This window comes from Triticum urartu, chromosome 1A, assembly GCF_056163025.1.
Source record: "Triticum urartu cultivar PI428250 chromosome 1A, HENAU_Tu73, whole genome shotgun sequence".
Classification (NCBI taxonomy): domain Eukaryota; kingdom Viridiplantae; phylum Streptophyta; class Magnoliopsida; order Poales; family Poaceae; genus Triticum; species Triticum urartu.
In genome coordinates, this window is record NC_141873.1 from 453,413,614 (window position 1) to 453,429,416 (window position 15,803).

The 15,803-nt window shown below is 47.4% G+C and overlaps 1 protein-coding gene across 1 annotated transcript; it reads left to right on the forward strand.

The window, feature by feature from the left end:
• Nucleotides 1-493: 493 nt before the first annotated feature.
• LOC125530140 (uncharacterized) lies at nucleotides 494-4,429 on the forward strand. Its single transcript, XM_087525045.1, has 4 exons — nucleotides 494-862; nucleotides 2,562-3,162; nucleotides 3,257-3,506; nucleotides 4,198-4,429. The coding sequence occupies exons 1-4, from the start codon at nucleotides 703-705 to the stop codon at nucleotides 4,228-4,230; spliced, it is 1,044 nt and encodes a 347-aa protein (XP_087381171.1). The 5' UTR covers nucleotides 494-702; the 3' UTR covers nucleotides 4,231-4,429.
• The last annotated feature ends 11,374 nt before the right edge of the window (nucleotides 4,430-15,803 follow it).

Sequence of the window (15,803 nt, forward strand, 5' to 3'; positions counted from 1 at the left end):
CCTTCAAAATCTGAACACAAAATGAATTTTCGTTGCCAAAGGAAAAAAGAACTCAATTTGAAGTCAGTTAATTTTCATGGTGCATTACATCTATTTTAACGGTTTACAAATTTATGATAGTACATGTTGTTTGTAGGGTTGGACTGTGGAAATCGAGTTTCTACTTTGAAACTCAAGGTGCGAATCACTGCCACATGAATGTCATCCTCTTAAACATCTGAACACAAAATGAAAATACTCATCATCAAAGAAAAAAAAGAACTCAATCTAAAACCAGATAATTTCCATGGTACATTAAATCTTTTTTGAGGGCACATTAAATCTTTTTAAGGGTTTTCATGAATCGTGACAATCCGTTGTTGGTAGGGTTGGGCGGCGCACCGTGTGGCAGCCCCCGAACGAACGGTCGAAATCAACCTCCCTCGACCACAATCCGACCCGGATCCAGCATCCAGCCGCGGAATGGGACGGGACCCACGCGGCGTTTAGAAAAATCCGGAGGCGTGGTCGCGTCGGGAACCCGCTCCTCGCTTCTCCTCTCGGGGCTCCGCTTCGCCTTCTCCGCAGCGCAGCCACTTCGGGATCGGGAAGCGGGAGGGGAAGGGAGAGGCAGGCGAGTCGCCGTAGGCCGTACCCGGCCGCAGCTCCCCTCTCTCCGCCCCCGCCTACCCCTGCCACCCGTCCCTGCCCCCGCCGCGCACGATGAGCTCCGCCCCCGCCCCGCCGCCGCCGCCGCCGCAGCCCTCGCCCCCCGCCGACGAGGGGCGGCCGAGGGAGGCCACGGAGGTGGACGACCGGGTGGCCTCCCACGTCGACCCGTTCCTCGTGGAGGCGCTCGACAACCCCCGCCACCGCCTCATGAGTACGTGCATCGCAACCTTATCTCTTCCCGCAATTCCCTATCTCTGTCGTCGTCGTCATCGCGCCGCTAGGGTTCCGCCGCCCTGCCTTTAATTCGCAAGAGGATGTGTCGTTCGCGTCGGGCTCGTGTGGATATGCGGTGCGATTTAGGATTGGATTCGCGCTTGGCTTCTAGGGCTTCGTTTCTTGGCGTATTGCATAGCCCCTGGCGTCGAATTGGGGGCTCGATTCTTCTCATGCTTCAGGTAGCTCGGATATAGAGGATGTAGTTGTTGTTCTGTAATTCGGGCGAAATTTAATCGAATTCCGCCAGTATGCCAATCTCCTAGGCTAGAACACTGGTGGCTTGCGCTTCCTTGTTGCTACCTGCTACAATGCTGATTGTGCTGATTTTGTACTCTCCATTAGCTTAGTGAACAATACTCCTGCAGGCAGTAGTTTGCTCTGGTTGATATTGGTCAAGTATATGTGACTGTTGCTGATAATAATGAGCAGATGCTTGCTTATGTGATCCTAAATTTCTCTAGAGATGTCCCGTGCCTGCTACTCTAATTGTTATTTATCCTTGGACATACTGCGTTTCCACTTTTCTCTACCTAAATGGCAATTAGAGTTGCATTAGATATTTTATTCTCAATTCCACAAGTGGCTGTTATTTCGGTAGTTAATAGACTCATGGTTTGGACCAGTATTCCTGTGTCTTGATAAACCAGCTGTATCCTGTTAGGTGTACAGACAGTGATGAGATAGCCATTATTGCACAAGTCGCTGCTGTAATTAGGAAAGGGCTTCATGGAGGGAGGATGGTGATTAGTGATCCTAATCTGAAATTCTCAACATCTCAATGAGGTCACGGGGATGAGCTTCTTTCACTTGCAGGCTGCGGCTGACCTCTCCTTCAACTGCTGCTGTTTCACAACTATACGTGCCTCATTTCCTTTCTTTTCAGTTTATGTGGGTGATAGATTAGACCAAAACCTAGAATATGCAATTTAGGGCCAACTTTGTGCCTACCACCTTCTGCCTTTTATTTCCAGTTTCCACTTCCTGTCCGAACTCGTCCTTAGCTGTGTGGGGTGCGCACCTTGGTCCCTCTGAGCTTTAGCAGAAATCTGCAGTCCTGGATGGAGTGCTCTCTTGGATGCCTCACCTATGGCTCTGCACACGCACAGCTTGGGGTGTCTAAGTTTGCATTTCTGTCAACGCTTTATACATTAACATCAAACAAAAATTTCTGTCAGTGCTATAGTATCATATCTCTGTGCAACAGGTATAGAAATCTACCTGAATTTGAGTATGTGACTCGTTTTAAGTTCTTCTTCCAATTCGTTCAGCTCTCTTGCATTTTATAGTGGTATTTGCAAGAATGAAATGGATTAACTTACTGCATGAATAACATGATAAATATCTTAACATAGGTGCTGTAACCAGTGTAAACAATTAATTTACAGCTAAACTGTAATAGACTGTATTGAAGCTACTTGATTTTGGTTTATGCAGTCAATTTGCAGCTTGTAAGATTATTGCTGGTCATTACAATTTCTATCCTCTTTATTATGTATTTACTTCTACCAGTTAAACTGTACTGTATTTTTATGTGTTCAGTTATTCTGGCTTTTTGTATGTATATCTATGTCATTGTCTAACTCTTCTTTAATCTCCCATTACCGTATAATCATTTTTGTTCTCCTCTACAACAGTTTTGCGGATGGAATTGGATATACAGAAATTTATGCAGAATCATCACCTGCATGAATTTGAATTCCAGCATTTTCCAACTTCTTACCTCCGCTGTGCTGCTCATCGTGTTGCACAACATTATGGTTTAGAGACTACAGTAGCAGATAGCTTAGTTGATGGTTCTAATAGCAGGATAGTTGCGAGAAAAACACCTGAAAGCAAATATCCAGCTATTGCTTTATCAGAAGTTCCCGTTAAACAAGCAAGAAATGATATTGAGGCAGCAGAAAAGCTTAAGTTTGTCATTTGTCAAAGGCCCAAAGCTTCCCAAAATGGTGCATATGGTGCTGGAACCAACAATGGTGCGGCTAAAACTGTTGAAGAGAGGATAGATGATTACAATAAGGCACGGGCACGCATTTTCAATGGTTCCATCCCTGCAGATGTCGTAGGCCCAAGTGATTTTGGAGCTTTATCGGTTGCCAGAAACGAACCGGTGAATATTGAGCCTTCTGTTGATGAGAACAAGGGCTGCACGTTCAATAGCCGTTCCAGGGTTGCTGTTTTTAAGGACACTGAAAAAGATCGTAGTGATCCTGACTACGATCGTAACTACAAAAGGTTAGCATGTGACCCTATTAAATTTTGCTGCCACCATGGGGTCTTAATGTTGAGATTACAAACCATCAATGTGTTGATGTGTTCACCTCTGCAGGTATGTTAGGCCCCCCGTGCCTGACTATGGCGTGAGCCCAGGCGCCTTCAATTTTGCCGTGCCTCAGTTTGTGCAGTATGGTGTTGGTTATATGCAGTCTCCTAGCATGCCGAGGAACCAACCTTCTGTGTACTTTGGTCAACCTGATTTATCGATGGGATCTTCTGGAACTGCTGTTTACCCACAGTGGCCTACCCCAGCAATGATGTACCCCCATTGCTATGACAATCTTGGCCATGTGATTTCTCAGGTAAGCCTGTTATATGATTCTGCTGAGCTTGCATATCATTTGTTTCAGTATTTAAGGATAATATCAAGGTTAGGTTGTCTAAGTGCGTGTTCTAATCATGCAAGGTAGCCATTTTGTTATGGGTTCTAAAAAGTAGTAAACCAACATATCACATGCTTTTAGCCCTTTACATAACTTGGCTTAATCTGGCTGGTAGCACTTTGTTATGCTCATTGCTTCCAAGCAGGGTGGGAATGTTATATAACAGCGAGTTCTTCCTCGTCATGCCCAAGATAGTACTGGTAGTGGCCGTAGTAGTTATGAGTTATGACCCCGTCGCAAACAAGGGGTAGCTAAGCTTTTCCCCTGAAGCTTGAAAGGTTCTTGAGCAATCTGTTAATAAATAAGAATGTTGTTTGGTGGTATCTTGTTTGCTGCTGAATCCAACCTTTCTCTCTTTTGTTCCCTCACAATAACAATGCTCAATTCTATACAATGTTTGATTCAATTATCAAGTTTAATTTCGTTATATTGCTTGCCACAACAGTTGCTCACGTGATGGTCCTTTGGTTGTTTAGCTATTTGAAGTCGAAACATATCCTCCAAACAGCAATTATGGTCTCAATTATTATGTGAAATGTTTGTTAATTGTAACAAACTCCAACTTTATTTTCATGTCATCGTTCTGAAGGACCGGTTCTTAATGTTGCAGGTTCCGGTGTACCAGTCCTTCAACCATGGTTAGGAGATGCTACTTCATGGGATGTTGGAACAAAATTATTTAAAACCTGCTATGTCGTGTTGTCTTGTTAAGTGCGTCTATTTTGGAGTCAGTTTTTCCCATCATCGAACTTCTGGATAGTGTCAGCTAGGTGTATAAGAATTCTTATTATTGTTATTGTGCACTAATCTACAAACAGGGGCGCTTGTCTTTTGCTCGTTTACTTCTGTATTTGGTTAAGCACTCGTTTACTCTATTTGATATTCCTGTACATCACTCCCTGCCTCGTACTGGTCTCTGAGGGCGCGTACAACAATCCACCGTGAGTAGACCGGTATCTTAGCATTCGGGGTGCCACAATGTACATACAAAATCGGTAAATTTAAACTACAAACAGTATAATTTTGTCGAAACACGATCATAATTTCCACTGGAGCATCAAGTAATCAAGTTACTAGGATTTGTGATTAGCTCGAGAGAGAAAGAAGAAAGAGTAGTCTGCTGGTAATCTGGTTGGTCCAAAGAACGATAGTCAGCTTCTTAAGTCTGTTCTTTTATTAGTACCTCAGCGGTCGGTTGTTAACTGACTTGTTGTAGGTTCGAGTCCTACACATGACAACAAACTGCTGTAATATGCTGCCTGCTCTTCAAAACCAAACTTAGCTTGGAGAAGGACACAATTACAATTGTCCAAAAGCAAATTTACAACATCTACGACCGGTTGCCTCAAACCAGTCTCAAGCGCTCGGGCCGACTAGCACCCCTCATATCCGGCACCATTCTAGGATGGATATGAGGCGGCCCGGGATGCGTCGCGTCCGCCACGTCGGACTAATGTTCGGATCTCATACGAAATCGCTCGGAAACCCAACGACCCAACAATCCGATGAGCGTTCGGGCTATTTAAGTCGGACATCGACCCCCAGCACTAGCCACATCCACTTCTCTCGCTCTCCGCGCCGCCAACTTGATCCGCTCTCTGCTCGATCTTTGCTACAACCATGGCCCGACAGAGGGTGACCACCTACGCTATGCTGGCGTCGGAGAGGCGCCTCCAGCTGCTCGAGGAGATTCGGGCTTGGCTCGAAGCTCGGATCGTAGTCGGCCTGCCTCGGGACTCGTCGGAGCCGAAGGAGGAGCAACAACAATCGTAGGCGGGGCAGTCCCCCCAAACCATGGAGGGGCGGATCCGGAGGAGGAGCAGCGATAGTCGGAGCCAGAGTAGTACCCCCAACCCATGGAGGGGCGGATCCGGAGGAGGAGGACGCGGTGGGGCCGGAGCCACCTACGGGTTTTGCCATTGAGGAGACCATGACAAAGTCTAAGGTCACCCAAGCGGAGGAGGCGGCGGAACGCCATCCTGGAGTCCATCCAACAGAAGCCTCGGTGGAGGTCAACCGGCGCTTCCAGCGCTTCCTTAGGCAGCAGAGGGTGGAGATTGACGAAATCTTCGCCTCTAGTGAGTCCCACGATGAGCAGAGGGTGGAGATTTACTTCACATCTCACTGAATGTATCGACGTGCACACAACCATATCAAACCTCATATCAATCCTAGGTTGGCAAGAGTACATGCACCTCCACTAACCATAGAAACAATGCATGATTTGTTATGACATTTGTTCTAAGAATACGACACAATTGATCACATAATAACTTACCAGATACGAATGAACTAATCAGGAAGAACCCATCCATTGGCAAAGCTGGGGGGGGGGCACTGCCCCCAACCTTTGACCAAATGGTGAAAGAAAAAATGAGGAGGGCTCAGGTTTTCTTTATAAACATACCAGAAAAAGCATTTTAACCACGCCTGGCGTTTCAGTTTATGGCAAGGATGAAAACCAGGTAGTAGCAAGGGAGTTGTATTAATCCCCCCACCAAGTAGCTGTATAATACGTCCAGTGGCTCAGTTAGTGGCTTATTTCCAATTTAAAAAAGGAGCATCCCATTGTTCAAATTGAACTGAATTTCAAGTCAAATTTAGGACTTCCCTAAAGAAGGACCAAATGTAGGAGCTTACCACAAAGGCGCTTTGTGAGAAAACAAGTCAAGGAGCGGGTAAACTACCTGCCAAAATGCACCTCATCGAGTGAGTGACATAATTCTTTGAAAACATCTAAACAATGGACCTTGCTAGGAAGCAAGTGCTTGCCCTTTAGGTGTATCTAGCGGCCTCCTATTTTAGGTATGTGACACCCTTTGCTATTCGGTTGGATAATGAAGGTATTACTACCATTTCCTCAAGGTCGCGATAGCGGAGCAGTACCCCCAGGCCATGGAGGGGAGGATCCAGAGGGGGAGCAGTGGCAGTCGGAGGCGGAGTAGTACCCCCAGCCCATGGAGGGGCGGATCTAGAGGAGGAGGACACGGTGGAGCCGGAGTGGGAGGCGGAGCCGGCTGCGGGCTTTGCCATTGAGGACACCATGAAAAAGTTCGAGGTCACCCAAGCGAAGAAGGCGGTGGAGCAGACCGCCATCCTGGAGTCCATCCAGCAGAGGCCTCGGTGGAGGTCAACCGGCGCTTCCCTCCGACTGCAGAGGGTGGAGATCGATGAAATCTTCACCTCTAGTGAGTCCCACGACGAGCCGAAGTTGCCGCAGGCGGCCATCTACCCGAAGCCCGACACGGAGGTCATGGACATCTCGATGATGAGTAGCGTAGGGTAGGTAGGATATATACGTAGTACGTTGGTTTATATTTTGCATGGTTTGTATGGATTTGAGATATAGACTATGGGGTATTTGGATGGAGCAGATGAACTTTGAGATGTGACCGACAACTTTTTGGAAACGCCCCCAACCTATGACCAAATGGTGAAGGAAAAAATGAGGAGGGTACTGCTCCAACCTTTGACCAAATGGCGAAGGAAAAAATGAGGAGGGCTCAGGTTTAAAAAAAATCACACAATAGATATTCTTTATAAACATACCAGGAAAACATTTTAAGCACGCCTGGTGTTTTAGTTTTATGGCAAGGACAATAACCACGTAGAAAAAACAGGTAGTAGCAAGGGAGTTGTATTATACCTGCCAGCAAATGCCTGCAAAATATGTCCAGTGGCTCATTTCGAATTGAAAACAGGAATATCCCATTGTTCAAACATAACTGAATTTCAACTCAAATTTAGGACTTCCCTAAAAAAGGACCAAATGTAGGAGCTTACCACAAAGGCGCTTTGTGAGAAAACAAGTCAAGGAGCGGGTACAACTACCTACCAAAATTCACCTCATCGACTCAGTGACATGATTCTTTGAAAGTACCTAACAATGGACCTTGCTAGGAAGCAAGTGCTTTCCCTTTAGGTGTATCCAGTGGCCTCCTATTTTAGGTATGTGACACCCTTTGCGATTTGGTTGGATAGCGAAGGTATTACTACCATTTCCTCAAGGTCGCGATATCGGAGCAGTACCCCCAAGCCATGGAGGGGCGGATCCGAAGGGGGGGGTAGTGGCAGTCGGAGGCGGAGTAGTACCCCCAGCCCATGGAGGGGCAGATATGGAGGAGGAGGACGCGGTGGAGCCAGAGTGGGAGGCGGAGCTGGCTGCGGGCTTTGCCATTGAGGACACCATGACAGAGTTCGAGGTCGCCCAAGCGGAGGAGGCGGCGGAGCAGACCGCCATCCTGGAGTCCATCCAGCAGAGGCCTCGATGGAGGTCAACCGGTGCTTCCTCCGGCAGTAGAGGGTGGAGATAGATGAAATCTTCACCTCTAGTGAGTCCCACAATGAGCCGAAGTTGCCGCAGGCGGCCATCTACCCGAAACCCAACATGGAGGTCATGGACATCTCGATGATGAGTAGCGTAGGGTAGATAAGATATATACGTAGTATGTTGGTATTTATTTTGCATGATTTGTAAGAATTTGATTATAGACTATAAGGTATTTGGATGGAGCAGGCAAACTTTGAGATGTGACCGACAACTGTTCGTAAATGCCCCCAGCCTATGAACAAATGGTGAAGGAAAAAAATGAGGAGGGCACTGGCCCCAACCTTTGACCAAATGGTGAAGGAAAAAATGAGGAGGGCTCAGGTAAAAAGAATATCACACAATAGATATTCTTTATAAACGTACTGGGAAAACATTTAAACCACGCCTGGCGTTTCAGTTTTATGGCAAGGACAAAAACCAGGTAGTAGCAAGGGAGTTGTATTAAATCTGCCAGCAAATGCCTGCAAAATATGTTCAGTGGCCCATTTCCAATTGAAAAAAAGGAACATCCCATTGTTCAAACAGAACTGAATTTCAACTCAAAATTAGGACTTTCCTAAAAAAGGACCAAATGTAGGAGCTTACCACAAAGGCGCTTTGTGAGAAAACAAGTCAAGGAGCGGATACAACTACCTGCCAAAATTCACCTCATCGAGTCAGTGACATAATTCTTTGAAAATATCTAAACAATGGACCTTGCTAGGAAGCAAGTGCTTGCCCTTTAGGTGTATCCAGCAGCATCCTATTTTAGGTATGTGAGGCCCTTTGTGATTCGGTTGGATAATGAAGGTATTACTACCATTTCCTCAAGATCGCGATAGTGGAGCAGTACCCCCAGACCATGATGGGGTGGAACCAGAGGAGGAGCAGCGGCAGGCGGAGGCGGGGTAGTATCCCTAGCCCATGGTGGGGCGAATCTGGAGGAGGACACAGTGGAGCCGGAGTGGGAGGCGGAGCTGGCTGTGGGCTTTGCCATTAAGGATACCATGACAGAGTTCGAGGTCGCCCAAGTCGAGGAGGCGGCGGAGTGGACTATCACCTTGGAGTCCATCCACCAGAGGCCTCTATTTAGGTCAACCAGTGCTTCCTCCAGTAGCAGAGGGTGGAGATCGACGAAATCTTCACCTCTAGCGAGTCCCACGACGAGCCGAAGTTGCCACATGCGGCCATCTACCCAAAGCCCGACACGGAGGCCGTGGACATCTCGATGATGAGTAGCGGGTAGATAGGATATATACGTAGTACGTAGGTTTTTATTTTGCATGGTTTGTATGGATTTGAGATATATGTTGGGTAACACAGTAATTTCAAAAAAAAACCTACGCACACGCAAGATGTATCATGGTGATGCATAGAAACGAGAAGGGAAGAGTGTTGTCCACGTACCCTCGTAGACTGTATGCAGAAGCGTTATGACAACGCGGTTGATGTAGTCGTACGTCTTCATGATCCGACTGATCCTAGTACCGAAAGTACGGCACCTCCGCGATCTGCACACTTTCGGCTCGGTGACGTCCCATGAACTCTCAATCCAACTGAGTGTCGAGGGAGAGCTTCGTCAGCACGACGGCGTGATGACGGTGACGATGAAGCTACCGACGCAGGGCTTCGCCTAAGCACTACGACGATATGATCGAGGTGGATTATGGTGGAGGGGGGCACCGCACACGGCTAAGGGATCAATGATTAACTTGTGTGTCCATGGGGTGCCCCCTCCCCCATATATAAAGGAGTGGAGGAGGGGAGGGGCCGGCCCTCTCTATGGCGCGCCCTAGGGGAGTCCTACTCCTACCGGGAGTAGGATTCCCCCCTTCCCTAGTTGGAGTAGGAGAGGAAGGGAAGGAGGAGTAGGAGAGAAGGAAAGGGGGGCCGCCCCCCAAACCTATTCCAATTCGGCCTCCTGCTCAAGGGGGGCGCACCAGCCCCTTGTGGGCTGGTGTGCTTCTTTCTTATGGCCCATAAGCCCCATAACTTCTCCTGGGGGGTTCCGGTAACCTCCCGGTACTCCGGAAAAATGCCCGAACCACTCGGAACCATTCCGATGTCCAAACATAGGCTTCCAATATATTGTTCTTTATGTGTCGACCATTTAGAGACTCCTCGTCATGCCCGTGATCACATCCGGGACTCCAAACAACCTTTGGTTCATCAAAACACATAAACTCATAATACCGATCGTCACCAAACTTTAAGCGTGCGGACCCTACGGGTTCGAGAACTATGTAGACATGACCGAGACTCACTTCCGGTCAATAACCAATAGAGGAACCTGGATGCTCATATTGGTTCCTACATATTCTACGAAGATCTTTATCGGTCAAACCGCATAACAACATGCGCTGTTCCCTTTGTCATCGGTATGTTACTTGCCTGAGATACGATCGTCGGTATCTGTGACGCCCCGTGACCGATGTGCCAGGTGTCCTCCAGTTATTCGCCGTCGTTGCCATGTCATGTGCTTGTGTGTTGCATCTTGTCATGTCATCATGTGCATTGCATCGTCATGTTTTCGAAACTTGCATTCGTCCCGGTCTCCTCATTCCGTCCGTTGTCCGTTCTGAGCCCAGACACACTTGCACGCGCCCGCGGCATGTCCGAAATAGTATTTTATAAGTGGCCGGAAAATGTTCTCGGAATGGGACGAGAGTTGACGTGTGGTCTTATTATAGTGTAGATAGACCGCCTGTCAAGTTTCATCGCATTAGGAGTTCGTTTGATAGCTCAACCGTTAAACTATAGCGGCATTATAGCCGGGCACACGTCGGACGTTTTCGGTCTCCGGAAACAGTCGCCGGGCCTCCCTCTCTTCTTTTCTCTCAGCTCAAGACCGTCTACACAGCCCACTACCTACCGCCAGGTCCAACCTAACCTCTCTCGTCAGCCCGCGGCCCTCCTCACGCGCGCGTCCGAAAATTGTCCCGGACCCGACCCGAGCAGTCGTCACCGTCGTGTCCGGATCATCCCCAAACATCTACAAAACGTCTCCATTTTGTTAATTGGACTTCCTAACATATTTTTCTCGACCACCCGATTTCGATCAGAGGGTCCGAATCTACCCTAAACCCCTCCTCTTTTCTTATATAAGAGACTCCTAGTCTAAATCTGGACAAACCCTAAAATTAAGGACCCTTGTCCCATCCATCCTCCTGCCCGCCGCCACCGACCTGCCTTGGGATCCCCTCATTCCTTCCCGAGCCAACTCAGCGCCGCCACCCACCTTCCTCGAGCGGCACGCCTGCCCGATCCACCACCGCATCAAGCCGTATCAGCAGCTCCAGGAACCCATCGCTCCACTCCCTTTCTCTCCTCCCACGGTGTTCGAGCACCTCCTGGAGCCCGACCTCGCCCACCGCCTCCTGGCTCCCCTCGTCATCCAGGAGCCCCATCCCCGAGCTCCAGATCGAGATGAGCTCGATCCCGAGCAGCCAGCCATCTCCAGCCTCGAGCAGTTGGCCACCGAAGTCCCAGGAAGCCCGAGGAGCCCCATCGTTCCCATGGCCGACGCCTCAAGCTTGTCTCCGTTGGGTCCGCGCCCGCGCCCTGTTCCTGGACGCCTCCGCCCAGATCCGCCGCCTGCGAGTCCCACCTCGCCGTACCTGCGCCGCCGTGCCTCTTTGTCAGCCGCAGCAAGCCCCGGCCTCCTTCGCATCACGGTGACCGCATGCTTCCAACCCCGCTGCTGCAAGGATGAGCCCCATGCCGAAGATGCCTCTTCTCGTGCGCGGGTCAAGGATCCGGTCGTTCCCCGCCTTCCCGGACGTCCCTCGCCGACGCCAAGCCATGGCCGCGCGCCAAGCTTCTGTTGCGGCCGCCGCAAGAGACGACAGCGCCAAGTCCCGCTCCCTGTGTCCTCTGCATCGCAGCCGCGGGGAGGCCTCTGCTTCTTCTGCGTTGACCGCGACTCGCTCAAGCCCGCGCCTGGGCCGCCTCCTCCCTCCAGCGCCCCAAGGCCCAGCCTGCTCCAGCTCCTCACCGGCCCAACTCCAGATCCGGCCTCTGACCCAATGTGAGCAGCTCCCCAGTCCAGATCCCAGATTCGGCCCGATTGTGTATTTTTTCCTCTCCAGCGAATTTGTCCAATTATCCCGAAAACTGCATGTTTACAGTTTGCCCCTCATGTTCATGCATGTAATAGCTAATTTAACCATGCATCGGATTAAAATGTCTTCATATATGTAAAATGCTTAGAATTTTGTGTAGTTTCATAATATGCCATTTTCAATCATGTTAAAATGTTTAAAATGATGTTTGTTTTAATTTGCCCCTATGCCATGCTAAAATGCTTTTATTCATAACTAATTAACCGTAACTCGGATTTAAATAAACTTTATATGTATATGGGGTAGAATTTTGCCTAGTTTAACATGGTGGCATCATCTTGCATGTTTAATAACTATAAAATATGGTTTAGGGCAGAACAGGACCAAACCTAATATATGCACATGGGGATTTACCGGAATTGTTGTTCGTTGTTTCCGGCCTCATTTAAACTTGCCTAGATAGGTAGTTTTCTTTGTTTCACCCTCTTGCCATGTTTAACAACATTTAATATTGTTGGGTACATAAACGGGATCGAAATAAATAACTTGAACGTGGTGTTCCGTCAATATGCAACTCGTTGCATATTGAGCTCCACTTAATTTGTAGGGTTGTTTGTGCATTTTTGTCATGCTTGTTTGAATCTGTTAATGGATGAATTGGCCATAGCTCAGTGCTAGACTTTTGTTAAGCATCTTGAATGGATTCCAGACATGTATTTTGATGCCATGTTTGAGTGCTATAGCATGTTCATCTTGTTGCATTTAGATGGCTACGTGCTGTAAATCACAGAACGTGGTCATATTTGAATTGCTTGCCATTTCCAAACCGTAACTCCGATTCCGGCGTTCTTTATATCGTTTTCAAGCGATTTCATCTCATCTTTCCAGTGGAACACTTGGATTTCCAAGTTGACGCCAGGTTCATTCATTCCCTTTCACATCTTGCATATGCATCCCGCATCGCATCCCGCATAGCATACCATCTTTGCATCATATTGTTTGAGCCTTGCACGTGGTTGATTGTGTTCCGTTTGCTTGTTTGTCTTGTTTGTGTAGAGCCGGGAGACGAGTTTGCTAACGAGGAGCCCGTTGAGTTTGCTTTCGAGGATCCAGTCAACTCTGACAACTTTGCAGGCAAGATGATCATGCCCTCGAAATCACTACTATCTTTGCTTTGCTAGATGCTCGCTCTTTTGCTATGCCAATGCTACGATGCCTACCACTTGCTTTCAAGCCTCCCAAATTTCCATGTCAAACCTCTAACCCACCATGTCCTAGCAAACCGTTGTTTGGCTATGTTATCGCTTTGCTCAGCCCCTCTTATAGCGTTGCTAGTTGCAGGTGAAGATTGGAGACCGTTCCTTGTTGGAACATTATTTACTTGTTGGGATATCATTATATTTCCATGTTATCTTAATGCATCTATATACTTGGTAAAGGGTGGAAGGCTCAGCCTCTCGCCTAGTGTTTTGTTCCACTCTTACCGCCCTAGTTTCTGTCATATCGGTGTTATGTTCCCGGATTTTGCGTTCCTTACGCGGTTGGGTTATAGTGGGAACCCCTTGATAGTTCGCCTTGATTAAAGCTTTTCCAGCAATGCCCAACCTTGGTTTTACCATTTGCCACCTAGCCTCTTTTTCCCTTGGGTTTCCGGAGCCCGAGGGTCATCTTATTTAAACCCCCCCGGGCCAGTGCTCCTCTGAGTGTTGGTCCAACCTAGAGCCCCTTGCAGCGCCACCTCGGGGAAACTCGAGGGCTGGTTTTAGTTGTACAGATTGCTTATCCGATTGTGCCCTGAGAACGAGATATGTGCAGCTCCTATCGGGATTTGTCGGCACATTCGGGCGGTGTTGCTGGATTTGTTTTAACCTGTCGAAGTGTCTTGAAGAACCGAGATACTGAGTCTGATCGGAATGTCTCGGGAGGAGGTCTATTCCTTCATTGACTGTGAGAGCTTGTCATGAGCTAAGTTGGGACTCCCCTGCAGGGATTTGAACTTTCGAAAGCCGTGCCCGCGGTTATGGGCAGATGGGAATTTGTTAATGTCCAGTTGTAGAAAACCTGAAGTTGACCTTAATTAAAATACTTCCACCGCGTGTGTAACCGTGATGGTCTCTTTCCGGCGGAGTTCGGAAAGTGAACACGGTGTTGGAGTTATGTTTGACGTAGGTTGTTCTAGGATCACTTCTTGATCATAGTTTCTCGATCGTGCTTTGCCTTCTCTTCTCGCTCTCTTTTGCGAATATGTTAGCCACCATATATGCTAATCGCTTGCTGCAGCTCCACCTCATACCTTTACCTTACCCATAAGCTTAAATAGTCTTGATCGCGAGGGTGTGAGATTGCTGGGTCCCCGTGACTCACAGTTACTTCCAAAACCAGCTTGCAGGTGCCGTTGACCGTGCAGATGACGCAACCAAGCTCAGGAGGAGCTCGATGAAGATCTTGTCCTTTGTGTTGTTTCGTTCTAGTTGATTAGTAGTGGAGCCCAGTTGGGGTCGATCGGGGACCTTGTCGCATTTGGGGTTCTTCTTTTATTTTGGTTCCGTAGTCAGACCTTGATTGTATTTGGATGTTGTAATGCTTTATTCATGTAATTGTGTGAAGTGGCAATTGTAAGCCAACTATGTATCTTTTCCCCTATTGTATTACATGGGTTGTTTGCGAAGATTACCTCACTTGCGACATTGCTTTCAATGCGGTTATGCCTCTAAATCGTGCTTCGACACGTGGGAGATATAGCCGCATCGAGGGCGTTACAGCATCTCAATATCTAGTTCAATCTCATTACCGACAAGTCTCTCATTCCGTAATGCATCATCCCGCAACTAAGTCATTAGTCACAATGCTTGCAAGGCTTATAGTGATGTGCATTACCGAGAGGGCCCAAAGATACCTCTCCGATACTCGGAGTGACAAATCCTAATCTCGATCTATGCCAACTAAACAAACACCATTGGAGACACCTGTAGAGCACCTTTATAATCACCCAATTACGTTGTGACGTTTGGTAGCACACAAAGTGTTCCTCTGGTATTCGGGAGTTGCATGATCTCATAGTCATGGGAACATGTATAAGTTATGGAGAAAGCAATAGCAACAAACTAAACGATCATCGTGCTAAGCTAACATATGGATCAAGTCAATTACATCATTCTGTAATGATGTGATCCCGTTAATCAAATGACAACTCATTTCTATGGTTAGGAAACATAACCATCATTCATTCAACGAGCTAGTCAAGTAGAGGCAAAATAGTGACACTCTGTTTGTCTATGTATTCACACATGTACTAAGTTTCCGGTTAATACAATTCTAGCATGAATAATAAACATTTATCATGATATAAGGAAATAAATAATAACTTTATTATTGCCTCTAGGGCATATTTCCTTCAGTCTCCCACTTGCACTAGAGTCAATAATCTAGTTCACATCATCATGTGATTTAACACCAATACTTCACATCTTTATGTGATTAGTTCACATCTCCATGTGACTAATACCCAAAGGGTTTACTATAGTCAATAATCTAGTTCATATTGCTATGTGATTAACACCCAAAGAGTGATCATGTTTTGCTTGTGAGAGAAGTTTAGTCTACGGGCCTGCAACATTCAGATCCGTATGTATTTTGCAAATTTCTATGTCTAGAATACTCCGCACGAAGCTACTCTAGCTAATTGCTCCCACTTTCAATATGTATCTAGATCGAGACTTAGAGTCATCTAGATCGATGTAAAAAGCTTGCATCGATGTAACTTTTTACGACGAACTCTTTTATCACCTCCATAACTGAGAAATATTTCCTTAGTCCTCTAAGGATAATTTTGACCGCTGTCCAGTG

Excerpts from the sequence above, each read along its gene's own strand:
- LOC125530140 (XM_087525045.1), top strand. The coding sequence starts at position 703 with ATGAGCTCCGCCCCCGCCCCGCCGCCGCCGCCGCCGCAGCCCTCGCCC. Across the intron at positions 3,163-3,256 it reads TACGATCGTAACTACAAAAG|GTATGTTAGGCCCCCCGTGC; the intron begins GTTAGCATGTGA and ends TCACCTCTGCAG. Across the intron at positions 3,507-4,197 it reads TTGGCCATGTGATTTCTCAG|GTTCCGGTGTACCAGTCCTT; the intron begins GTAAGCCTGTTA and ends TTAATGTTGCAG.